This window comes from Punica granatum, chromosome 1 (genome assembly GCF_007655135.1).
Source record: "Punica granatum isolate Tunisia-2019 chromosome 1, ASM765513v2, whole genome shotgun sequence".
Lineage (NCBI taxonomy): Eukaryota > Viridiplantae > Streptophyta > Magnoliopsida > Myrtales > Lythraceae > Punica > Punica granatum.
Genome location: NC_045127.1, coordinates 14,876,949 through 14,904,806, shown reverse-complemented (window position 1 = coordinate 14,904,806; position 27,858 = coordinate 14,876,949). Strand labels below are relative to the sequence as shown.

Sequence of the window (27,858 nt, the reverse complement as noted above, 5' to 3'; positions counted from 1 at the left end):
AACTCTAGCTATGTATACCTGAAATAATTTCTAAGGCTTTTAACATGGAGGGAGCAAGTAGAAGTTTGCATGATGCATATGCAGTTTTTTTGCTTGAAGAGAACATAGCAAAAGATGATGGTTCATAAATAATTGAAGTTATAGAAGACTCGCTTCTAGCACCGATAACAACGTTCAAGAATTCTCTTTTCAATGGCAATCTAATTTAAGTTGATTGAGGATCATGATCCGCAACCAAAATAGCTGCAATTTAGCCACGTAATGGATCAAAAATTAAGAGGAAATAAATTGTTTATGAAGAATTAAGAGAAAGAGGCATGCAAGGAAAAGTTGCAACTCAAGTGGCAAGTAAAGAAGCATTACAGGCAAGTTAATCCGATCGAGTGCAATCAAAAAGACCAAGAGAAGATTGATGTAGACTCGAGGCCGAGTCTTTTCGAACCAGAAGAAAATCATATGGGATATGATTTGCTTAAGCCCAACTTGGCAGCCCATGCGAAGATTGAAGTTCAAGACCAGATTATTTTCATTCATGAAACACTGTAGCATAAGGATTCTTATTTCCTTTATTAATATTCTAGAAACACTGGAACACTGCCTTTTCATGGTTTACTTTTCTACTTAAGACAGTTTCTTATTTTCTTTTAGGGAAGTAGCTTAGTTGTCTATTTCCTATTTTATGTTAGGAACCTTTTATTTATTAGTTTCCTACCTAGCAGTCTAAATAGTTATCTTGAATCTATAAATATAAATTTATTCTCATTGTAAGAAAAACTTGGTTGATTAATAATAATTGAATCTGCTTTATGCACTCGTAACGTTCCATATTTCTAATGTTTTCCCATGAGTGATGGAAATTGTTGTATCCGACCTGGCCAACCAAGGTAGCCATTTGGCTGCACGATTTTTAGAGTAGTAATATGTCTAATGTGGTAATATCATGTCTCCTTGGAATTTGAGGTCTACCCACTTTCCTCATGGAGCATCCTTTTTGGTTTCCGTATCAACTTGGCCCAAAACCCGTGCAATTTATGGGGCAAAAAACAAGTAAATAGATAAATATATCTGTATACGTATATTGCATATATAGTAATGCTCCTTAGGACAACACCAATTAATCATTTTGGTGGCAACAGACCAACAATAAATCATTTCTTCCTTTTTTTCCTTTTTTGGGTGAAAATCAAATCTTTCTTTCTGGCCATAAGATTTACAGATGCACGTGGTCGACTCAGATCCACCCGTGACCTGCGGTGTGTAATATCACATGTGTCTTATTATCTTATTAAATAGTAAAAGTAAAATTTTTTGGAGTAAACTAGTAATTTACCCTCTAAAGGTTGATGTCATATCAAATTTGATTTTAAAAATATTTTTATATTAATTTTGACCTTGACTTATTAAATATACATCATATTGCCCATTTCATCTGTCTGCCGTTAAAAATTCGATAGGAGCCTCTGACAGAAGGGACAATATAATATATATTTAATACGTCAATATCAAAATTGATGTAAAAAAGTAAAAAATAATGTTAAATTAGCTGTTTCCATCCACTATTAGACGGTATGCAGACGAAATGGGTCATCTGATGTACATTTAATTTGTTAAGATCCAATTTGAGGTCTGATTTAATGTAACATCAATATTTTGAGGGGTAAATTGTTAGTTCACTCAATTTTTTAAGTAGAACAAGTTATTTATTATTATTTTTTTAAAATTTTTTGGTGACTGGTGTAGAACATTGAAAGTTTTCAATTATTGTTGGGCTAAGATCCCCAACGATATTATATATTTTTTTACATATAAAAGGAAATAGAAAGTGAACTACACTAAATATATCGGGTTTTTTCTATTACTATGAAGGTTATGAACTTAATATAATAACATGAAAATCTTAAATAACTAATAAAATGACACGTGTAGTGCCATCAAATATTGAATATTAAACCTCTAGTTATTAGGTAAAGAAATGTGCCACTACATCATCTCCTCTTTTGATAAATCGGGTTTTTAATATAAATAAGCACATGATTTGCTTGAAATCCTAAATTTAGCACGTCATTAAAAATTATACCAAAAGCCACTTGGTTTAAATTTTCCCTTAATTCTAGCATGGTTGTCTATCTCCATAAAAAATCCCCGTTAAATGCTTATGTGGTATGCTCACTGGCCCACCAATGCAGACGTGGAAAAGTGCCACATAAGCATTTTTTACGTGAGTTAGACGTGGAAAATATAAACCACATGCCTTTTCGGTGTAATTTCTTAGAGTACGTGTTAAATCTAGAAGGCTGAGCAAATCACTTGCCTATCCATGTCAAAAATCCAATATATCTTGTAAATCCTCAAACAGAGGAAATTAAACTTCCACCAGTGGAGGAGTATTCCATTATATCACAGAATACAGGAGGTTAGAACCCCAAACTCATATTTTTTGAGTCCTCTTCATGTAAAAGGGAAAACGACCCCTTCGGTTCCTCCATCCTTCAGTTTAAGGGTTGCCATGTATTAAATTTTCATTGAGTTTATACGAATTTGGACTCATATCCACTTAAAAGTTCAAGCTCATAAGTATTCGTACCCAAGTCATATATTAATATATGGATTTTCTTTTTCTTTTTCGATGTGGAATTTATCGCATTTTACTTCTCAACACCCACCCTCACGTGCAACGTGTGGTCTATTTCTGCCTACACATTGTCACGTGCCCTTAAACACCCGCCCTTAATAATTGACCTCGAGCCAGGCTCATTTTCCATACTCGGTCGAGGGGAGACACTAACACGAGGCGCACTCTTGGCTGCACTCGGACATATTGCGCCTAGCGCAATGTAGGTGCGCACACGCGTGTGGGCGAGCATACGCGTTACCTGAACTCTGATACCATATTAAATTTCCATTTGACTTATTCTGACTCGGGCTCATATCCACTTAAAAGCTCAAGTTCATAAGTGTTAGTACCCAAGTCATATATTAATCCATGGATTTTTTTCTTTTCGATGTGGGATTTATCCCATTTTACTCATTAACATCCGCCCTCACGTGCAACGTGTGGTCTATTTCTATCTACACATTGTCACGTGCCTTTAAACACTCGCTCTCACGTGCAACGTGTGGTCTATTTCTGCCTACACATTATCACGTGCCTTTAAACACTCGCCCTCAACAATTGACCTCAAACCAGGCTCATTTTTCGTGCTCGGACGAGGGGAGACACTAACACGAGGCGCACTCTTGGCTACATTTAGACATATTGGGCCTGGCACAGTATGGGTGCGCACACCCACATGGGCGCGCATACGCATAACCTGAACTCTGATACCATATTGAATTTTTATTGGGCTTATACGGGCTCGGGCTTATAGCAGCCAAAAGAGTGCCTCGTGTTAGTCCCCCCTCACCCGAGCACGGAAAATGAGTCTAACTCGAGGTCAGTTGTTGAGGGCGGGTGTTTAAGGGCACGTGATAACGTGTAGACAGAAATATACCACACCTTTCAAGTGAAGGCGAATGTTGGGAATTAAATTCCATATAGAAAAAATAAAAGAATAACTATGAGTTTATATAAGATTTAGGTGCCACTATTTATTAGCTTGAGCTTTTAAGTAGAAATGGACCCTAGCCTGTATAAGCCCAATGGAAATTTAATATGGTATCAGAGCGGGTTATGCTTCCGCGTGTCCACGTAGGCTCACACTACGCCGACCAATATCGAGAGCAGCTAAAAGAGCGCTTCGTGTTAGTCCCCCTGGCCCGAGCACAAAAGATGAGCCCAGCTCGAGGTCAGTTGTTGAGGGCAGGTGTTTAAGGGCACGTGACAACGTGTAGGCAGAAATAGACCACACCTTGCACGTAAAGGCGAGTGTTAGGAATTAAATCCCACATAGAAAAATAAAAGAATAACTATGGATTTATATGAGACTTATTTACCACCACTTATTAGCTTGAGGTTTTAAGTGGATATAGGTTAGGATTCATATAAGGCCAATGGAAATTTAATACCATGCATGCATGATGCATTGACCATTGAGCATCTTAGACGAACAAATATCAATTGGACGTCAGTTTTGTGGAAAGGGGATAAACAGTAGAGGAGAAATGCTGTGAATACCTTGATAACGTCTAAATAATGGAGTTACGTCTTCACAGCCGTTCACGTACGTCATCAATAGGAACAGAGATTCAAGTGACTATAGTGTTTTGGATGAATATTTTGTTATAGTTTTTTTTTGGGTGTAGGATTTGTTATAGTTTTAATTTTACTTTCATAGATGAATAAATTACTTTAACGTCATGATATATGAGTTTAATAGGAGAGAAGATGTCTGGATCTAAGTCTAACAACATTAAAGATCATGATATAAGTCGAACTTGATTCAATATTATTTATGTTGGCAGGACAATGATATTTATTTTAGTATGACCGTCAACTGCACCACTAATTAATGTGCTGTGACAACTATTTAAGAGAGCTACCATACAGTAATGGAGTCAGCAGAAGGATATTGCTCCCAGTATATTTGGATCCACTGAAGATCCATAGTTATTGCCAACAACGACAGATGAGAAAGGAGGATAATATAGATCTCATTGCCAAGAATTGTCGAGTACGAATTCAAGAAAAGCATTCACCATCAATCGATAACGACATTGTAGTGTTGTGTACTATCCGCTCCTCATCCATCAGGAAAACAACCTTTTGCTCAATCTCCTCCATCAAATTTCAACTTTCATATGGTGAAAACAATTTTTTCGTTTTCAGACAATTGGTCTCTAGGAATTTCCACAAATGAATACGACAGAAGCATAAAACGTGGACCTCATGCTGATAACAGCATGCAATCCAAAATTGTAAGATCGACTGAAATTTCTCAAAACTTTTTATATAATTTATACATAGTCAAAATACAAATATCATGTACCGCCATCAATATTGACACTAGATATATCAGTGCAGTAAGTGATATATATTGTTGCCGTAAATTGAAAGTGTGACAGAATTTTCCCTCGCTAGGGAAAGAAAATATAGACATCCCATTGTAGACTTAAATTCATATTAACAAGAGAACAGATTTGCATAAGGTAACGGCTACCTTGTATGGACCAAAGTTCTCCATGATTATGACATGTACGACGTTCTACATTAAGGTTATTAAAAGTGCATTTGGATTCAGAGTTAAAGTAATTTTGATTTTGATTTTGATTTTGATTGTGGAAAATGACAAATAAGATGTGATTATAAATTTGACTTGGGAAACGTGTTTTTTTGTTATGTAGTGTGTTGAGTTAAAGTTAAAGTTAAAATTTTTGACTTGGGAAATGTGTGTTTTTGTTGAGTTAAAGTTAAAATTAAGTGTTTGGGAATCCAAATAGGGCATAACAGTCTTAGCCCTTCTCCTATCCGAAAATTTAAATTGGTAGATGGTAGAATTCAAATACAATATGAATCCCAGGAATTTCACTTTTGTGCCCGGGCGTGAGATTGGTTTCTATTTAATTCCTAGCATCCGCCCTCTCATGATAATTTGTTGGTCTCTTTTATACTGGTCTACACGTATCATGTGCCTTTGAATAGCGGCTCTTCACAACTGATCATGAGCCGGGCTTGCCCTCTTTCATGAAAGAGAAAGCCCAGTCGCAATCTAGTAAAATTCGAGAATGCGCAAGAAATTTCCCCCCTCATGGTCAATTGTTGAGTGCCCTTATTTAAGGACATGTGGTACCATGTAGTCAATCATGAAAAGAGTAAACATGTTGTCTCGTGAGAACGGGTGTTAAAAGAGAAAAAATAAACATTCTAAACTGGCCAAATAAAGGGGTACTTGTGAGTTTATCTAAGATATGAGATCTATCAACTATCAATTCAAATTTTTAGATTTGACATGAGTTCAAATACTACTGGAAATTGAACAAAAGTGATAACATACTAATTTTCAGAATTTTCATAAGAAATAATATACTAATTTTCAGTGTGTACTCTGGTATGATATACTTATCTATAAAAGAGGTGTAGGATAGTGATGCACTTCATTGCCTGGAATTTAAGAAGTTCCAAATTCGATATTCACTAGGACTATTCGCGCTTCTTTATTAGTTATTATGATTTATATTTTATTGTAAAAAATATTTATTTATATTGCAAAAAAATGCCCAATAATTACATGGGTGGAGGCATTGCATTCGACCATTTTCTACACGAGGGCCATAAGTGAGAGTATCTTTATAAGTTTATGCAGCCCAACCAACTTTCTAAGTTTCTAGAATCTTATCGAAGAAAGTTAGTTTGGAGCTGAGAAAACCATCAATGGGAACGTTAGATGTCTCATAAATGGTGTTCAATCATTAATGAGTTATATATTTAAATGATATTCTTCAAAAAGCTTTCAACCCTACTGCAAGGACAATGTTCTTGACTCGCAACTCTCATGATTCATAGCATTGAGCCAAGCCGCCGGGGTCCACGAACAGACCTTTGAAATAATAATTATTCCTGTGAGAGACAAAGCATCCATGTTGGATGGAGGTTGAATATTCGTGTCTTTGCTATATATATATCTTTAATATTCATGGTCCATATATATAGCTATATCGGCTCTAGCAGGCCGGCTAACATTTTGGACGTCTACTTACATATGTAAACGACAAGTGACGTTTGATTGTGTACTTCTCAAATTTAGCCGTAGATGTTTGCTAACATGATTCTGTATCACCGTGACACATTTAGTATTTTCAGTTTAAGCATTTAGTACTTCAGTTCAAGTGTTTAGTATTTTTAGTAATTGTGATTAGTACGAGTGTTTTTTATCTCTACTTTCAAATTTAATTATTTGGTATATGCGTACTATATTATATAATCCACCACAAATAACAAAAGTATTAAACACTTTAACTAAAATATTAAACATTTAAACTAAAGTACTAACAGTGCTACAGTGACAACGGTGTCATATTATAATTTTTCTTGATATATATATATAGTAACTTTATTTAATACGCGTCAAATTAATAATTCTCTTAATGCATGTAATTAACCGAAACACTCAGCTCTAGCTGGATGCCCATTCTCAAACATTATCAATCCGGTTTAGTAAATTGGATGTTGTGATTGCCCCGCAACGGTGGATCAGATTAGATCGGATTCGGATTCGGATTCAGGTTCAGTGATTGGGATAAAAGTTTATGGCATTGGAATGGACACAATTCATCCTCGATCGGGCGGACAGGGACGAAACTGAATAATACGTAAAGCCTTTTTATATGGCCAACTTGTATTCTGTAAGCTCTCTCTCAAATATAATATGCGGGATCTAATGAAACACTAGACCCCGATCGGATTGCTTTTGACTCTAATTGAAAATTAAATCAAACTAAAATTAAGGGAGGGAAGCAACGTGGATTTATTCACGTGGTTCGGTATCTATTTACTTTAAATAAAGTTTGGAATTCAAATATTATAAGTAGAGAAAATTCAGGATTTGAAAGAATTTTATTCTTCGACCTGAATTAGTCACAATCCATTAAATTTGTGAATATTAAATTGTCCATCCACACCGAAGAAACAAAATAAAAGACTAAGAGAGACAGCAAGGCAGAGAGGGAGAGGGAGGAAATGCATTATAATATAAATAACTAATGGCTCTCCCATGCAATAGAGAGATACGCAACTTTCCCGAGAAAGTTGCATATCTATGATCGGAGCCCAACAAAGTTTCACTAACTCTCACACCAACACACTCAGAGAGAGAGAGAGAGAGAGAGAGAGAGAGAGAGAGAGAGAGATTGAGGAAGGAAATGGGAAGAAGGCCATGCTGTCAGAAGGGAGAGATGAAGAAAGGGGCTTGGACTGCTCTTGAGGACAAAATCCTCACGGACTACATCACTGCCTATGGAGAAGGCAAGTGGAGAACTATCCCCAAACAAACCGGTCAGTATCCTAAATTAATATCAATGCATCACTTCTACTTATCATGTCTATATATACAAGCCATGCATGTGCCGTTCGTCGTAAATAAAGATACATGAGTCTGTCACTGAACTGACCGAAAGACTATGCTCTTCGGTGTTCTATATATATGTATCAGGCCTGAAGAGGTGCGGGAAGAGCTGCAGACTACGGTGGCTGAACTACCTGAGGCCCGATATCAAGAGGGGGAACATCACCCCCGATGAAGAAGACCTCATCATCAGGCTTCACGGACTCCTCGGCAACCGGTAGGGCGTAATGGCTCGGAAATACTTTAAGAGAAATTAGTCATTTCGTTAAAAGATGCGACACCCTCTGTCAGTGAATAGTTAAAGGCATTGTTTTAGTCTGAAAAGAAGTGAAAGGCGTGTTAAAGTATTATTGATACTGACTTCCCAAAGTATAGATCTTCTAAGAAATGGGGTCTGATACAACGGCATCATCCCTGGCCTTATACCACGAGGTCTTGTAATTCAATTTTCATCGGGGAGATTTTTTTTACCCTTTTATTTCCCTTCTCCGAACTATGCCCTTCTAGATCCAAAAAAATAAAAATAAATTCTTTGTTTATTTCGCCATTCCTTGTGGGTTACTTGTCCGTCGGCATTTTATTATGAAGCTGACCTTCTTGATGTTTGCAGATGGTCGTTGATTGCCGGGAGACTGCCAGGGCGAACAGACAATGAAATCAAGAACTACTGGAACTGTTGTTTAGCAAAGAGAATCCGAAAGGAAAATAATCGAGAGCATATCTATCTCCCAAATAAAGTAAAAAATACTAAGAATCCGAAAATTCCAACCCCAGGACCAGAACTGGAGGAGAACGGCCACCGGCTGGTGCCATCTCCAGCAGTTGCAGCCGCATCACTACAACTCTTGCTTCCACTTCCCAAGGATCCAATACTAAATTCAGGCTCTGTAATGAATGGTGATATTGTCAATGATCTCCCCACACTGGAAGATGAATCTGGCAATGTCTCATCTTCACCATTGACATCTAGGGATGATCTGTCCTCCCACATTGTTGCGGAAACCGGTACATCAGATATTTTCGACTCAGTTGATTTCTCAACCTTTGACGACTTCTTGTTCAAGCAGTTTGACTCGGTGATTGAAGCCGGTTGGAGCAGCTGGGAAAGCTTTGAAGAAGCCGACATAAGCCATTTTGGGCCAGTGGATTATGCAGCTCTTAGTTATGCATCAGACCAATGGATAATATGACTACTGCATGCCCCAATAACTCAGAAATATTACCTGAGGAGTGAATGTATGAAACGTCTTTTCTGATCTTGAACAAAAGCAGACAATGAAAAGATGGCAGAGAAAGTCTTTTTTTTTTTGGCTCCCACACTAAATGTCCCCAACCTGATGTGTTGAAATAATTCTATTCGTGCGTATGGCATTTGAGAAGATATTGTGTGGAACGACGGTATACGTGTGGTGTTGTGTCATCAAACACATAAAAATTTATATTTTATTCAACAATGAACTTTTTTGTGATATTTTTAAAAATAAAAAAATTGAGGAATCTTTATTTGTCTGTGACATTATTACGTGATATACGTGTACCAATTACATATAAAACTTTCTTTCGGCATTTGTTTGCCCCTTGCGGGACTTTTTTTTCCCTTTTTTGGTAGGAGTCCTAGCCATAATTTAGTCCTAGCCATAATTTACTTTCTATGGTGGGATGAAGAGAGAAAAAAAATCTTACATTAAGAATGGCTAGAGTTTACTTTCTTTCAACCAGTGAGCAGATTTTATGTGCAATGTGCTAGTTTAAAATCCGCTGAAAGCATCTTAGGAACATATTCTAAGTTAATGCCTAAAAGAAAGTAATCTCAACCAATAGGCCGTGATACACAACTGTGATTTTACCGAAAAAATACTTTAATTCCTACTAGTGTTCTAACCCGTGCGTTGCAATATTTTATTTTCAATAATAATTATTTATAATTTATGGAACTTCTATAATAATCATTGTTATCAGAACCGGACCAACCCGGTCGGTTCGACCTGTTGGACCGGAAACCGAACCTATGACCGGTCCGGTTCACTTAAAAACCGAAAATGCATAAAAAAACCAATGAACCCAAATACCCGGCCGATTTTTAGATAAACCCAGTGAACCCATTCGAACCGGCCGGTTGCATGGGTTCAGAAATTTTAAACGGAATCTGACCCGAAATCCTCCCCTCCCGACTCGAGCAGAAATTGCAAAATGCAGATCCTACCCTAGTCGTCTCCTTTAGTTCTTCCTTCTGTTCTTCTTCTTCATCAGCTCATCTTCAGGGTTCATTTTTCTTCCTTCCGCTCTGATTCTTCTGATTTCTAAATCTGTCATCGCTCTTCGCTCCTCTGATTCTTCTTCTCCTTCGAAGCCCCCTCGACCTGAGCGGAAATTGCAGAGTTGAATTCCGAAAATCCTAGTCATCTTCTTCATTCTGTTCTGGATCCGTCATTGCTCTTTGCTCCTCTGATTCTTCTTCTCCTTCTCCTTCGAGCAGCAGAGTTGACCCAGAGTCTAGAGAATCAAGCGGCAGAGTCGACCCATTTTGGTTCGAGCTTCCTTTCCCTCTTCTCCTTTGCTTGTGGTTGCGGTGACAAATTGAACGTCCCCCAACCCCAACGCCACGACTAACCCCATTGTCACTCCCTACTTCACCACCCGCAACATCTCGTTTAAAACTCCGTTTTTTATCTACACCCACATCACCAAACCCGACAACACTTCCGATTACGGGTCTTCGTCAGCCCAGGGCGCCGTTCGGAGGAATCAGGTTCCCAGTGGTAAGCCGTGGAGTGCTGTCCCCGAGATCAAGAAGCCCTCCGATGAAATTGGAGCTTTGAATGGGCAGAAAGGGGATGAGAGGGATGGGATTATCCTGAGACGCTGTGATTTGAGTAAAGGGAGGTAGGTGTATGATGAGAGCTACCCACTGTACACGAACTGGTCCTGTCCATTCATCGATGAAGGGTTCAACTGTGGAGGGAATGGAAGGCCTGATGTTGGCTACATGAAGTGGAGGTGGCAACCTCATGACTGTCGAATCCCAAGGTGGAAATGAGACATCCTTTGGTTCCATGTCCTGCTTGTCTGTGGGTTGATTGAATGAAGTTGTGGTCAACTTTCTTACTTGCTCTGTGTGTATGATTGTTCAGGTTCAATGCGATCAGAGGGAACATTGGTTGGTTGATTTTGCAGAGTCGATCCATTTTGGTGATGAAGTTACTACACGAGATGCTAATTTGTTTTTTATTTGGTTGATGCCGGTGACCTTGGTTAGGAGGAGTTTTCAAGTTGGAGTTGTTTTTACCGGAAGAATATCCAATGGCTGCACCTAAGGTGATTCGAGTTGAACTTCTGTTAATTGGTACTCGCTTGTTCCTGGGTTTATGCTTGTTAATGTTTTTCCTGAGTGGATTTCGCATTAGGTGTAACAGAAAATAGAAATTAAGGCTGTCCCAGCAGTGTTGAATTTGTTTTTTCTCCTTCTTTGATCCTATAATAATGATTGATAATGGGAGAAAACTGAGATTCCATCTCATGCTTGTCTTGTTAAAAGGAGTAACATTTGGAACTTTGGTGATATGGGAGGATTATGACTTGAAATGTTCTGAAGTTCCTTAATTATAGATAGCAGATGATTACTTTTGTTAGTAGTGAAATGTTTTGAAGTTCCTTAATTATAGATAGCTGTCAGTAGTGTAACAATAACGATTCAGAATCTCGTGGTGATTATTTTCTGAACAGATCATTCCGGTTAGTACCTTCATAAGGAGACTGTAGGACCAATTTTTTTCTTGTATTTTTTTATATATTTTTTTAAAAATAATATTTATTTATTTATTTTATAATTAAACATGTGGTCCGACCCATCGAACCCTCGGTTGAACCCATAAACCCATGAATCCATGCCTCGGCCGATTCGATGTCCGGTCTGGTTGTGATAACACTGATAATAACTATAAATTTTGAATAATAATTCTAATATACTATGCTAATTTAAATAGTTTATTGATAATTTTGCTTTTAATTCTCTTATTTAAAGTGCCATGGATAGCTATTTAATTGTTGATATTATGCATATTCACCATTGATCTTAAGTTCTAGAATATAAACTTTATTTTGCAAATACTTTTTGAAAATAATGTTCTATTATGTTCTTACTTTTATTTATTACATTTTTAGTTTTTATGTAACCCTAATTTGGTAGATGCATGTGTGTTATTTTTTTTAAATACCCTATGAATAGGTAATTATAGTTTTACTTTATATACATTGCATATTTTTTTCAACTATCAATATAAAACTTATAATACGAACTTGCTTCTAACAGAAATTATTTTATACGTGGAATTATAACACCTATCATAAATATATAATATGAACTTATCTATTATTTACGTAGATCAAATGTAATATTTAATTTATTAATTATAATATTTAATTTATTAATATTGATAACATTAATTACGTGAATTGGTTCAAGCGGTTCGGACCATATTCCACTTAAGCAAGGTCTTGGGTTTGAGTTGTTGTAAATACAGAAAATCCATGCTGTGAGAGTTTTACCCCTTAGTCAGGGCCTAATTGGCTTTTGGATGCCAATGTTCACAATATATATATATATATATATATAATATGTATATATAATCCAAGTCTCCATCAATCTTAAGCATGTGGCGGCCATTTTTAGAATATTGGTGTGTAACAACAACTTTCTATCACGGGTATATAAGTTAACAAAATGACAAAGAATTTCCTTTGTTAATTAGGCTGAACGACATATCGTCTAATTTCAAAATTCCGAGTCATTTTTCTAATATTTCTTGTGTTGATCAGAATCCCAACCCTGCCTTAGAGCAATTTATCAATATTCTTTGAATATAAATCCACTATATAATATAGTAAATGTTTCGTTTACTACTAAATCAGATGAGGATCAACAAATGATTTATCTCCTCCTATTCCTTCGAGTGAAGGTAAAGGAGTTGAGAATATCTACTATGCCAATACTCCTAACATTGTAGTTGCAAGAGCTAAGGAAGCTTCTTGTTGTACCAAAGTCCAAAAGAGGAGGTAAGTCCCCCTGATTTTATTAAGTATTTGGATGTTCCATTTAGACTGGCTGAATGGTGCGGTGAATTCGGTTAAAAGATAATTCTATCTTACAGTCATGTACAATATGTTTGATTTCAGAGTTAAAGTCTTAAATTTGTAATTTTGATTTTGATTGTGGAAAAAGACAAAAAAAAATTTAGGACCTGTGAACCCCACCAGTTTTGTTATGTAGTGTATTGGATAGTGTATGTGATTGTATATTGAATAATATATGGGGCCCACAAGTTTAACTTTGAAAAAATATATTTTATTGTATAATGTATTAGATTAAAGTTAAAGTTAAAATTTTAAACCGCGATTTCGTAATATATAATTTCCAGCAATACATATTAAAATACGGAATTATCTAGCTCGTGCATTTAATGATCAATAGTCACCTTAATCTTTAGAATTTATTATTGTTACAACACTCGAAATTTGTCTAGTTATCCAATTTCTTACAAAGTCTCTACAGTAATAATTACTTCTTTCACCAAACCAAATAATACCTAATACCTAGTGTACATGCACTTGAGTTGTATAACAGGAAACAGATGAAGTCATACCTTCCGATGATTTGTCTGAGTTTTATTTACTGACCGTAATTGATTGGCTCGACGATTCCACAGCAAATCCCATCGATAAAGTGGCCCGGCAGCCTCCATAAAAAAACGTGGAAGTTCCTTGGACGGCTGATAATCTGGTGGTTGTACGTAAAGCCTTTTTATAAGGCCAACTTGTATTTCTATAAGCTCTCTCTTAAATATAATATGCGGGATCTAATGAAACACCAGTCCCCGATCGGTTTGGAAATTAAATTAAACTAAAATCAAGGGAGGAAACCTACGTGGATTTATTCTGGTGGTTCGATATCTATTCTCCTTAAAAAAAATTCTAGAATTCAAATACTATAAATAAAGAAAATTCACGATTGAGATAACTTTATCCCTCAATGAGAAGCTCAACAGGCAAGGAGGAGAGTAGCTCTCTTTCTTCCTCGGGAATCTGGTATGTGAGAAATTTGTATATGAGGTCTCGCATGTAGAGATGCCCTGCCCATGGAGGAAGAAGTTGGTAGCAGACAAGTCATTCAGCAGTGAAACTTCAATGGCGTAGATTAACCTTTCACAAATCTTTCTTGAAGAGTGAGATCGTTATTGCAAAGATAAGGTGCCTATCTCTACACGGTACTTCCACAATGAGATCAGAAAAGCAAAGAAGGAGATTTATAACTTCCTCGGTATGGTCCACTCGATGAGTATCCCTGGAATTTGTGTTAAAAATTGTAAATAGAAGGTCTTACTCCCTACTGTCGAATGCGTGTGTTCAACTGTGTAATTGAGGAAACCAACATCGACTAACTTTCATGGTTAAGGTTCGAAAGAAGAAATAGTGCGGGATGAAAGTCCAGGCCAAGATTTTGTAGTTAGACCACTAATACCCTGCCTAGCTGAATAACTGACCGAGAGGGCGGAATGCTAAGCTTCCTTGTTCACTTACTCGGGTCGGCACTTATTTCGTATGTGATGCAACTACAATGCTTGAGAGGTCTAGTGATCGGTCTCAAAAGTAAGATGGTAATGTTCAAAGAGAGGAATCGAAATAGATGTCTGTCTCTGCCTCACTACAAGGCTTTTGGGTTGAGCTGCGTAATCTTAGTAATTTAAGGTAAATAAATGCCCACAAAAAAGCCTTAAGCCTTAAAGGCATGAAGGAGATAACCTTATGTTAACTGCCAGCCTTTTAAGGAGAGAGCATCTTAAACTGTTTGTGCCCCATAACAATTGGCTCACTTCCTTTCCTCTACCGATGGTACCTAGATAATTTCAATCCCCTCGGATTTTGCTCAATTAGAAGAACAAAGCGGAAGAAGCGAAAAGGGACAGGTCTCTTCCATCAGTTATAATTGCATTTATATTAGGGTCAATGACAAAAAAAAACATGAATTTTGATCCCTTTTTAATTTTGGCACGAACTTTATTTTTTGGCAAAAAAAACACGAATTTTGATTTTCTTGTCAAGTTAGGCATTTGTATGATTTTCCATCAATTTTGCTAACGTGGTGGAAAATAGTGATTACATGGCAAACGGTGTTAGGCCATGTTAGCAAAAGTAATAAAAAAATTTTAAAAAAGAGAAAAATGCTTTGATCGGAGAAAGGGTGAGGGTCCCGTCTAGCCACCGTAACCTCGGAGGGCGTCGGCTACACAATCAGGGGTGATGACCGAGATTGAAGCCCTACCCGTCGAAATTGGGACAATCCCCAAGGGTGGTGCCCGGGATCGAGGCCCCACATGCCGAAATAGGGAGAGCTCCCAATTTGAGGATTCTCTCGATTCCACCCGTCCACCACTTCCCTAATTAGGTTTGTCGGTGCCCTTTATGGTCACCAGCGACTCCAACTAGGGGCCTGTAGCTCACCCTTTCTCCAATCAATGCCTTTCTCACTTTTTTCCTTTAATTTTTAAAATTTTTTGCTGAAGTGGCATGACACAATTTACGACGTAGACACCATTTTCCGCCAAGTCAACAAAATGGATGAAAAATGGCACAAATGCCTAAGGTGACAAGAAAATTAAAATTCGCGCAATTTTTTTATCAAAAAATAAAGTTTGTGCCAAAATCAAAAGAGGGGTCAAAGTTTTTGGGTCATTAACCCTTTATATTATGACGAAGCAGCTACTTCTTGCCGTGCATATATCAGTCATGCGTTTCGCAAGTGCGGTACGCTCGAGGGAAAGTTCCACTAGTTCTATTGGTTTTCAGCCCACATTCATCCTAGCAACCGAGCCAATGTAAAAGAGCCCAAGCGAGGGTCTAGTGAGTTCTCTTCAAACCAAGTTTCTATAGTTGATTTTCCAATTATTTGTTCTTGATTCCTTCTTTGATAAGTGCCAGCAATTTATACCCAGGTTAGCTAGAAGTTTGAAGGAAAGCATTTCAAAGCAGGAGTTTGAAGTTAGGACACCAGATCATCTGAAGAGACTGCCCCCGCCAGCAGTTGATCATAGGGAAAAAAAATAGAGTTGGAGCCAGCGCCTAAACTCTAGCACATGCCCCTTACAAAATGTCTGTTCTAGAATTAAAACAACTTCGAAAACAGCTACATGAACTTATAAGCTCCAGATACATGTCGATTTGGAATCCTTTGGTGCACCAGTCTTGTTTCAACCCAAACATGATGGAGATCTTCGAATGTGTGTAGATTACCGAACTTTTTACAAGAAAACTAAAAAGAACCTATTCAGATCTTTTTGATCAATTGTGGGGAGCCCGTTACTTTTCAAAGCGTCACTTGCCTTCTGGTTATAACCAAGTTCACATTGCTGAGGGGATTGAAGCGAAGACAGCTTGTACGGCACGGTAAGGAGCCTTTGAGTTCGTAGTCATGCCATTTGGATTGACCAATGCTCTGGCCACATTTTGCACTCTTAGATTTTCTATGAAGAAATTCGTCGCTGTGTACTTTGACGCATTGTTTTGTATAGCCAGACTCTGAAGGAGCACCTCCCCCATCTCCGCATAGTGTTTGAGAGATTGAGGGGAAATGAATTCTATGTGAAAGAGGAGAAGTTCTCATTCACGCAGCACAAAATTTTGTTTCTTGGTCACTGGATAAGGGTATGAACCATACGCATGAACAAGGATAAGGTCCGTGCTATCACTGAGTGCCAGGCCCCGACCAAGTAAAGGAGCTGCAATCATTCTTTGGGCTAGCCAATTATTACCGACGTTTTCTCAGGGGGTACTCGAAAAAGAGTGGGTCCGCTTACAGATCTGTTGAAAAGGGGCCACAAATTCCTCGAGTCTGAGAGGTGGCAAGCAGCTTTCGATGACCCATCGCATGAAATGACGGAGGATCAAGTACAACAATTTCCTAACCACTACCCTTTGAGGTTCACACTGGATACCTCTGATTATGCTGTTGGGGACCGTCCTGATGCAAAGATGGACATAAAATTGCATTCGAAAGTCGAAAGTTCAATGAGACTTCGAAGCCTTAGCCAGTCCAAGAAAAGGAGATAACAGCGATAGTCCATTGCTTACGGACTTGGGGTCAAAATTAGTTGTAAAAACCGACAATGTGACAATCAGTTACTTCCAGATGCCATAGAAGTAACATATGAACCAATTGGATTACTCTTAATTTGAGATTCTTCCTCTCAACATATTGAATTTCTATTGAGTTTATATGGCTCAGTTTCATTTTTAATTAAAAGTTCAAGCTGCTAAGTGCGGGTACCCAAGTCACGTATAGATCCATTGGACTACTCTTAATTTTTCTAGGTGGAATTTTTACTCTCAACACCCACTCTCACGTGCAACGTATGGTCTTTTTTTTCTGCCTACACATTTTCACATGCCCTTAATCAACTGCCCTCAACATCTGACTTGGAGCTGAGTTCTTCTTCCGTACTCGAGCGAGGGGGACTTACACGAGGCGCACTCTTGACTGTTTTTGGACATACTGGGCATAGCGTGGTGTAGGTGCTCATATGCACGTGGGCGTGCATACGCGTAACTTGGGCTTATACGAAACTAGACCCATATTCACTTAAGAATTTAAGTTATTAAGTAGTAGTACCCAAATTTCATATAAACTCATGGTTTTCTTCTTGATTTTTCAATGTGAGATTAATAACCTCAACACCCGCTCTCGCATGCAGTGTGTGGTCTATTTATACCAATACGTTATCATGTGCCCTTAAACACTCGCTCTCAACAACTGACCTCGAGCCAATCTCGTCTTTCGTGTACGGGTGAGAGGGGACTTACATGAAGCGCACTCTTGATTGCTCTCGGACATACTAGGCTTGACATGGTGCGAGCACGCATGGACGCGTGAAACTGTGGCTGATAGCATATTAAATTTTTACTGATTTTATAAGCAATTTAGTTCATCTCCAATTCAAAGCTCGAGCTGTTGGGTTGTGTCACCTAATCCCATATAAACCCAACATTTTCTCTTCTTTTGTGCAGTGTGGGATAACTCTTCTTTTACTGCTCAACACTGGCCCTCACGTGGCACGCAGGTCTTTCTCGCGATTTTGCTGGCACGTACCATATGTCCTTAAAGACTCGCCCTCAACAACTGACCTCAAGCCGAGCTCCCTTCTCTCTTTTGGACTCGTGCTTAACTATCTCGAGATGAGCTTTCTTTTCCACACTCTAGCGAGGGGGTCAACTAACTATGAGTTGGGCGTCCACTTTCGGATTCGAACTCCACTAGCTACGAGTCCACTCTTGGGATTAGCGTAGTGTGAGTCCCCACAAACGAGTGCGTAATCTTGGCTCTAATACTATATAAATTTCTATTTATGAGCAAGCATCGGTGCATGAAACTGTGGCTCTGATACCACATTGAATTTTTATTGAGATTATACAGACCTGAACCCATATCATGTTAAAAGCTCAAGCTTATAAGTGGTGAAACCCAAATTATATAATATCAAAAAATTATTTTTTGATAACAAAATTTTTATCAGAGAATTAAATTGATCCAAATGTATTGAAAGCAAAGGGAGAATGGAATTAGTAACCCTATGTCAGCACCTCATTTTGGCTCACTAGTTCAAGCAATGCATATCAGCAATGATTCAAACCATGACTTGAGTATCGATACAGAAGAAGACTCGACAGAGCAGCGAGTCACTATTCACCCTCAAGTCAACAGAGACTGTCAGATAATTCAAGCACATGACAAAAGAACATACAAAATCATCCAGCGATATACAAAGCAAATAGGGAGCCTAGACATCATCCAAACTGGTGTTTGCAAGATACATCGCCGACGGTGCTATTTTCCGCTGGTTCGCTCGACCTTCAGAAGATAGTCAATATTGGACTCCAAAAATCCCTTGCGGTACCAAACAGATGAAAAGTGTCTTCAAACACATTTCGTAAATAAACTGCTCTATACAAGCAATTTTCTGAATACAGACAACTTTTCAGTGGGAGTCCAAAAATGCCGGTTCACCAGAGGAAAGTTAATACTCGATGTTAGATGCAGTCACAACCAGCAATTATATAGAGCATGATCATTGCTTTAGATTGTCTCTCGGAAGTCACACAGACTCTTGGAATGACTCTCGAGCAATAGAATAAGCATACCTTTCAATGGAAAACCATATCTGGAGACTGGTCAGACAGAACATCGGCAAACAAAGTTAGTCATGCATTGCCCCGGAAACTACAACGGACATACGCAATTAGGCAAATCAAACTGCAGAATCCCTTTCAATTTCCCGAATGACCTCCGAGGAGCATGAAAGACCGTTTTCAATGGAAAATCATAACCAAAGGTCCTTTGCGTGGAAACTTGACGTCAGATCATTGGCTAACACAGTGCTACTCATCCCAAGGCTCAATGTGAAATCCTCGGACGGAATTGCACAATCCATCTATGCCCTTAGAACAGTGTTTTTAGGGTCATAGATACGCTTTTTCAATCCTTCAAGGTCTGTTATCAACGAACAGAGATTGCAGTAATCTCCGGATCATCCAAGCAACTCAGAAAGCATTTTGAGAAATCCAACTTCGGATTCCTAGGACTTCTCCGTCTTCACATTTGGAATACTGGCTTAAGGGTCAATTATTCAGTCCGATTGACAATGCATATCAAAACAACCAATGTGGAACACGGATGCAAGATATGCTATCAGAAACGGCTAACTTTGTTCTGATCTCCTGAAATGAGCGAAACTGGCATTCCAGCCCCAAAATCACCCGAACCTCTTCTTATGCAAAATGGGCAAACTTGGACTCGTTCGAACCATTTTCGCGCACACATCGATAATTCGACGTTCGTTTTAGCAACGAGCCTCGAACACGCGATCAATCAAGATCCGAACTTCGTCCCGAACTTCCCTCAAGACCTGTGGGGCCCACGAATCAGCCCTAGCTTCTCCCTTTCCCTTCTTGGCCGAATTCTTCAATGAGGAGATCAAGTTGCATTTTGTCTTCCTATTCAAAATATCTAAGTGTTTAAAGACAACACTTCATCCTCATTAATGCCTTCCTATCATCTTTTAATCAATTCCCCATCTTAATTTCCCTAAGCTAATCGCCCCTTCCATAAGCATGTCCATAATCACAATTTGTTTGCCTAATTACTTCATTAGCATTACCTATATAAGCCCTAAGCTTCATCAAGCTAATGATTCACCTCCTACACACCATCTCTCAAGCATTCCTCACTCCTCAAATGCTCTCAACCTTCCCAAAACTTCAGCGAAAACCGCAGCCTCCATGGCAGCAAGCTCAGCCAACTCCAAGCAAAAAACACTCGAGACTTAAGTCGAGAATCATGGTATTTACCATCTCGGCTTAAATCCAAACTTCACCAAACTTCATATCTCACATGTTTTTGACCCCCTCTATCCATTTCCAAGCTTAGATTTTAATTTTGAAGCCTTCAACCCATTGGAACAGGCCACCACAGAACCAAACAGATTTTTGTTCTTCTCGGATCAAAAATGGCAACCCAAATTTCAAGCATTTTTGGACCTGTTTGAGTTGCCAAAACCCATCAAACACCTCCCCACACAACCCTAGGGTGTCAAGGAGTCGAGAAATCCAGAAGAAACCAGCTGGTTTTAGCCTAGCAAGGAGAAACAACCCAACTATCCATCCTTGCGGTTTTCTTGCAGATCGGGTCGATCCGAGACTCTTTTAGCAAAACGACCACCACAATCACCTCCAGAGGTCAGTTAGGAGTCGGGAGCCATTGACCTAGCATCAAAATTCCATCGAAAGCCACCGTGATGAAGTCGACCCAAAAACTGCCCAGTCGGGTCTGTTTCCTTGACTTGCTCTGTTTTCCGTGATCTTTGCAGGGCTGTTCGGGTCAACCCGACAACTCTAGAACCAAACGACCATCACAGCCACCTCCGGGGGTCTCTTAAGAGTCGAGAACCACCGACCTTGCATCAAAATTTCATCGGGAGCCACCGTAGTGACCTTCGACCTGAAAACTGCCCAGTCAGGTCGAGACATTGCATAGACGGGTCTGTCTGTGCCATTCAGGTCTGTTCAAGCAAAAACAACCCAAACCCGACCCACCAACAGTCTAATTCGACTTCCAACGGTTTCATCCTGCATCCCGGGATTAGGTATAACCATTCCCGACTTAAAGGAGTTAGGATTTTTACATTTTTATTGTGTTTAGGGAGTTATAAGGCATATTCAAGCATGTTTTAATTTCAAGATTTAAATTTTAATCAATTTCAATGTTATATCATGCATGTTTATTATCGTTTAACATGCTAGCATGTTGGGAAATGTATAAATCGAAGTCGAGGAAACCATATCGACCTGGAAAAGCCGAGATACCTCTCGGATTAATCTCTTGGAGAGGTAACCGAGGGTATTCTTGACCTTTTCGGGTCAAGACCGGTTTCCTTGCCCCAATTTGAGTTGTTTCTCGAGTCCTTATGTTTACCCTTATCCATGGAGCCGGTATCGTTTTATCGATTCCATAAATAGCGTGTTTGTGCATGTTTGTATGTTTAAATGCGCGTTTCAAACTCATGGCGATATCGGTTTTTGTTAAATATGTGTCATTTATCGTGTTTAACATTTGGGCATGCGAGAAATAGTCGAAATTGGTTTAAGAGAACGCTTGAAACCCAAAACGGATCAAGGAAACCCATGACTATTCTCAAGAGGAAAGAGCCGAAGGTTCATTGACCTTATTCGGGTCAAGAACGGTCTTTTTATCTCGATGAAATTTATTTCTCGGATTTTGTGTAAATTGCACTTTTAATATTGTCGCAAATCCCACATGCTAACAACTTTAAAACATTTTTTTAAAGCAAAATGCATGGATTCATGTATCGGTGACTCTTTCAGGGCCATTTGGGTTCCGATGGTATTTTTGTCATTTTGACCAAATTATCCTCGACCTTCCTGGACCCGTCTTAGTCGCCGTGTCATGAATTGTTTTCATTAAATTAAGCTTTTTGGGTACTTAGACTTCATTCAGTGGATCAATCCATGATCTACCTGATTGTCTGTAACCCGCATATTTACTGCATTCGGCATTTAATTTTAAGCTGTAAATTCACAAATGGGCTAATTAGGACGCTCACATGATTAAACACACTTGGCACTGATAAGTTTTGCATGAATTGGCAATTAACTGATAACTCGCGTCAATGAGTTGTCAAATGACGTTAATGCCCTTTTCAAAACTCGCATTTCCAAAATCCCGAAACGCGCATTCCGATATAGCATAGACGTCTAGAAAGGACTTGTGTGTCTCAACTTGAGTTTTTACCTGATTTCAAGTAACTCAGGTCATGATACATAAGATCTTTCTAGATCACTTCTGTACAAATTGACCGGTTCTTTGGCTTTTTCGAACTTACATAACCTTGGACGATCCAGGGAATTGGTCAACACCGGCTACAGGCCGAGGTGGCCCGCATTGCAATGTTTTCCTTTTCTGAAAATAATTTTCAAATAAAGGGCAAAAACCATCTTTTCACAATTCAACAACACCCCTAGGGTTAGCTTGATAGAAACACTATAGTATCAGGATAAGAATAGGCTATCTGTTCAGGTGCAGATTCATCTGCAAAACCTTTTCTTATCCACTGATGAAATTTTGTCATCTTACCGTAGACTTGAGCAATTAGAACGGTTATCTCTGTTACAAAACACGCAAAATGTTGATTAACCTTTCACTTGACCTAACCAAATATTAGATAATTGTTAGGTGGAACTCTAGGATCCAAATCTAGAGTCAAAACACGAATTTGGTGAATTCAGTGAAATTTCTGAATGCAAAATGTTTTACACGCGTTTGCTTGTTTAACATGTGGCATTTGCTTGCAAACAAATACTCATGGATTAATAATCTGTTAATTCACGTACAATCGACAATAACAAACACATTGTCTGCAATTCACATTATTGTTTGTTACTTTTCTGTTCTTGTTTGCCCATGCGAGTCGAGCCCGATCCATAGGACACATCACACTTAGGGTTCAGCGCCCTAATCATCGATCACAGGGTCCAACGCCCGATTCACTGACAGCTCAATTAAATTTCAGTTTATCGGTGTTTCCCTAAACTCACGGCGAGTCTGAGAGGAAAAATAACCGAAAGCAAACTGACTGGGATTTGACCATTTGCTATTTGTAATTTGCTGTATTTTGAGAGCATTGTAAGGATTTTTATTTTGTACATTTATTTCTGTAAGAATCCCAGCCAGTGAATGAACGGTCCGAGAGTCGAACTAATCGAATCGGTCCAATGCTTGCCTAGAAAAGAGTAATCTCAAATCTCGCAGTTCCGGTTCACGCAGGAATTCAAACATCATAGTTTGATGAACTGTAACACAAGATAGTGAACCAATTCCCCGACATACCGGTTTACTTCTCTCTTGGCTTCTCAACCGACATCATTTGGTTCACCAAATTTTCAGTGTCAAAACGTGTAAGCCAAGTGCAGGTTAGTTCATGCGATAAATAATTAAAACATGCAAGCCAAGCAAACCAGAGTACCAAAAGGGCGTGCGGGATATAGCCCACACGTAACGTGAACCCTCGAACTCGGACTTTCCGGTTCTCACGCGTGTCCGTCATGCATCCCTGGGAAAGTGAACACTCCCAAGCCGAGTAATTCAATCGTGCGCATGCGGGCCCAGACGAGAGCACATTGGGGTCCGTACAGCTTGGCGACTCCACTTGGGACACTTAGAAGGTTCGGGCTCGTTCCCGTTCCCACTTGCTTTGCTTGCTTGTTTATTTATTGCTTTTCGCAATTTCCCGCTTATTTACTTTACGCACTTTTATTTAAAGTAGACGCATTGCATATCACGCTAGTATTAGGTACCTATGGGTCGCATCCCACGACCGGTTTTATGCAACTCAGGTTAGACAAGAGTTCGAAGTAGGGGTACGGCACACAGTTCGACTGTCGTTTAGACCTTGAAAAAAATCCATGCTCGATTTCAAGGAATTGACACCCTTGAGTCGAGGGCTCCCATCTCTAGGTAGCATGGTCCCTGTAGCATCGAACCATGCATCGTGTTGTGCTTCCATGCAAGCTTTCTACCCGACTCCGATAACAGTCCATCAAGTCGACCTGCGAGCCACTTGAGTCTTTTCCATTTCAAGAGCGATGTACATGTACATTGTAATTTCTATTAAGTCGTTGGTGTTTACTTTCTTCGCACCCATACATCATGAAGTTTTCAAAAACTAGGATGTCATTCACTTTGACGAGTCCTAAGCAAATTATCATGTCGTCTTGGTAAGGGATGCCTTGCTCGGCCTTCTGCCCGCTCCTCGACAGAGTTCGTCAGCTCACAAGGACCTCACTGACCCGCCACTGAATGAGCAAATCTCCGACCAACCACAACCTCAAAGGGAGCTCACTCAGACCCGTGCCAAGCTACTGAAACACGATCAGGAGCTCGCTTGAGCGAACGCCGCCTTGTAGAGGTCTAGGAAGAGGGCTCATAGAGATCCACACACGCACTCTAGGATAGACGTCTCTGCAAGGTCCTCGTCTAGAACCGGTGCTTTCCGAGGCTGCGCTCGCTCAAACTCCGAGTGTGGTGGAAGACCCGCTTAGGGCTTTATTTTATAAAATTTACATTGAACTTTGAACCTTTCGAGTCAATGTAAATGACAACATTAGCTTTTTTAAAATTCAAGCATTGCATGCATTCTATCCATTTACTGTTCTGCACAACAGCTAACACTTCCGCACGACAAGCGAATTATGCCCACTTTCGTAGGTAGATCACCCGCGGTTTTCGTCTTCACCACAAGGCGTGTTGTGATTGGAGGCCGAGTCCATCTTGGCCACCCACCCCGCACTACAACCAAGCATGTCACCACGTGATCGAGCACGCACGTCCACCAACTCAACTGAACGCATCCTTTCGCGTCGTGCGAGCACGTTGCCACCTCATCTATGCACACATCCTCGACGCACCCTGTGCATGTCCCTCGGCGAGCTTGCACGACGCCTACCATGCCAGTTCTATCCCCTGCACCCTTGCATTGAAATTGCGGACAAGGTTTGCTCCTACATTGCTTTCCTCTTCCTATTGCAAGAAATATCCAACAAGAAGGCAACTTAAACCTCAAATGACCACAATCATGACAACAAACGTCTCTCATCCAGCTTCTTCGGACTTCAACACTGAGTTCCCATCTTTCTTCCGCAAAGATAGCATCACCTAAGCAAATCAGAGTCACCTCTTTGCAGTGCTTTGCGCTATTCCCTAGCACTCGCCTTTGCTTTTACATTTCCGGCACTTTCCTATCAAACATGCATTTATTGCTTTTGGGCCTCGACCCAGCATTTTCTGCTTTCGAGCCTTGGCCCAGCATTTTCTGTTTTCAGGCTTCGGTGTAGCATTTACTACTTTCAAGTTCATTTTAAATCCAAAATAGACTTGTATTCGAATTCATCCATGCGATACTCCGAAGGACAAATCTGACCCTTTCACTGCAAAGGCTAGAAGTGACAGCTCCACAAGCAGAGCATGACCCAATCCTTGATCACAATAGATACAAGCATGATCATGTCGTCAACCAAAGAATGGATCTCATTCACCTCCGTTGTGGCCACCGACTAAACATTGGGGCAACATGCGTACTCTTCTTTAAACTCTTTTTTTACTTTCATTCAAATGCATTCTCGAGCAAACTCCTAACATAAACAAATCCTTGACGGGCATTAGGACAGTCCTAAATATGCCCTATTAGTTTTGTCGAGCCTATTCGACTCGCCGGTCTTCATGAGACCTGGTTCTTTGAGCCTTCCTTAGGACGGCTGTGCATGCCAACCCGCAATCGAGGAAAGTACACCTATGCGGTCTCCGGCCACGGTCTAACCACTCCAGAGTAGTGATGACTAGATTCTTGGAAACTAATGTCAACCACACACGACACCCCATGAATCGCGTGTCGGACAAAAAGGGATTTTCCCATAGGTCCACCTCATATTTCTTACTGCATATTCAACTGCATAATCACCCAATACATCATCTTCTTTGTCATCATTCATAGAGACACATTGGCCACAGGCGAAGAGCGATGCACGAGTTCACGTTTCCCCGAGAACTTGTCTCGGACCCTTTTCTTATACTTCAACAAGGGAGGTGTCTGACGATGAGGTACCCCCTATGAAGCTGAAGACGCAGACAATCAAGAGAATCACCCAGTATCGACGAAACAATCTTCCTCGAACATTCAGTGGCTTCAGCAATGTGCACCATTCAAGAAGCAGGCATTATGGGAACATCAAGATACGATCGAAGACAGTGATCACATAAGGCACCAGTCACGGGCCACTTCAACAAATGAAAACCGAGGCATCCCCGTCCAACATTCACACCGGCACAATCTAGGTCGCCTATTCGCACCAGGGCAATTATGTATTTTCTTAGACAATAGGGGAAGGTACTTGTAAAAGCTTGCAAGGATAAAGGAGGCGAAGTTCGTCTTCCGAGTGCACGAGAGTCAAACTTCCAAGAAAGCCAATCCTCACAAAATTAGGTCAGGACAACAACACGCAAAGAGTCTCCATGGGGCGAAGCACACCACAATGGCCTCGGCAATGCAAAGTTGAGGAGTTTCAAACAAAGACACGGGGCACAAAACAAACCCTAGCTGCAAGGAAAAAAACAGAGCGAAAAAAAAACAGAAAAAAAACCCGCCAATGAAGAGATAGGGAAAAGAAGCGAGAAAAACCAGCCAACAAGCAAAACGAGGTAACGTCGAGGTTCACCAAAAACACCGGCACCGCCAATCCAAAAAAATCAACAAAACCCGACAAAAAGGGGAGCGGCAAACACAACTCCTTAACGGAGACAAAGCACAATGCACTTGGAGGTTGAATCTTTCGAACCCTTCGCCCTTGCAAACTCGAGATATAAGAGAATCGAGCTCGCTAGGTCAAAAACCCCTTCTGGGAGGGCCTAGGCAAAAGCTATGGCAAAAGAGAGGCACGACCAAAAATCCCGAGGTGGGTGGTCGCGGTAAAAGGAGAGTTCATCCCCTTTAGGTTGAAAGGTGCGGCCTCGAGGTGGGTGACCGTAGCAAAAGGAAAGCAAAGCGAAAGATAAATAAATTGATCCCCTAGTCCCTCACACATTGTGCGAACAAATGATCCCAAAGGAAGTGGCCAAGTTATCTACTCCAACACAGTCCCCGATTGTCTCTCCTGCATTACTCAACCGTCCAAAGCAGAGTCTTCCTCGAGCACGATAGGCAAACCAAGCAAGCCATTCAAGTAGTTCAAGATAGCCTACACAATAGAAGGACAGAGGAAATAGGGGTACATCTCACTGCAAGCGTAAACCCGTGTATCCTTTTAGCCTTGGGCAGCATGCTTCCCAAGTTTTCTCTTTTCTCTTTGTATTTGCATAACTTCAAACGGGTCACAGCCGCCCTTCAATCGGCTACCACAAAGCTAAAATCCCAGACATTCCTTTCCGGGAGTCTAGTCATAACACTCCGAAAATTACTACCAAGGTCTGACCAAATTTGCACAGAAATCCCCCAGACGGGTCACAAACACAGCCGCCCTACGGCACCCTGATGAAAAGGGTCTAAAGCCGACGGGCACGTCGAGCACATGATAGAACTAATAGGGCATCGTCAGGAAAGTCTCGATATGACCATGCATGGCTAACAAGAGCCCCTAGAGGCCTCGTATCTAGACCTCTAAGAACGGGACCCACATGCACTGTCAAAGCAAAACTTTTCATGGGTCACTTAGGTGACCCGAAAATGAAGATTTGTGCGTCGCAACGACACTCCCT

The 27,858-nt window shown here is 40.0% G+C and overlaps 1 protein-coding gene across 1 annotated transcript; it reads left to right on the top strand.

Moving 5' to 3' along the window:
• Positions 1–7,596: 7,596 nt before the first annotated feature.
• LOC116193214 (transcription factor MYB1-like) lies at positions 7,597–9,376 on the top strand. Its single transcript, XM_031522022.1, has 3 exons — positions 7,597–7,927; positions 8,085–8,214; positions 8,608–9,376. The coding sequence occupies exons 1-3, from the start codon at positions 7,795–7,797 to the stop codon at positions 9,185–9,187; spliced, it is 843 nt and encodes a 280-aa protein (XP_031377882.1). The 5' UTR covers positions 7,597–7,794; the 3' UTR covers positions 9,188–9,376.
• The last annotated feature ends 18,482 nt before the right edge of the window (positions 9,377–27,858 follow it).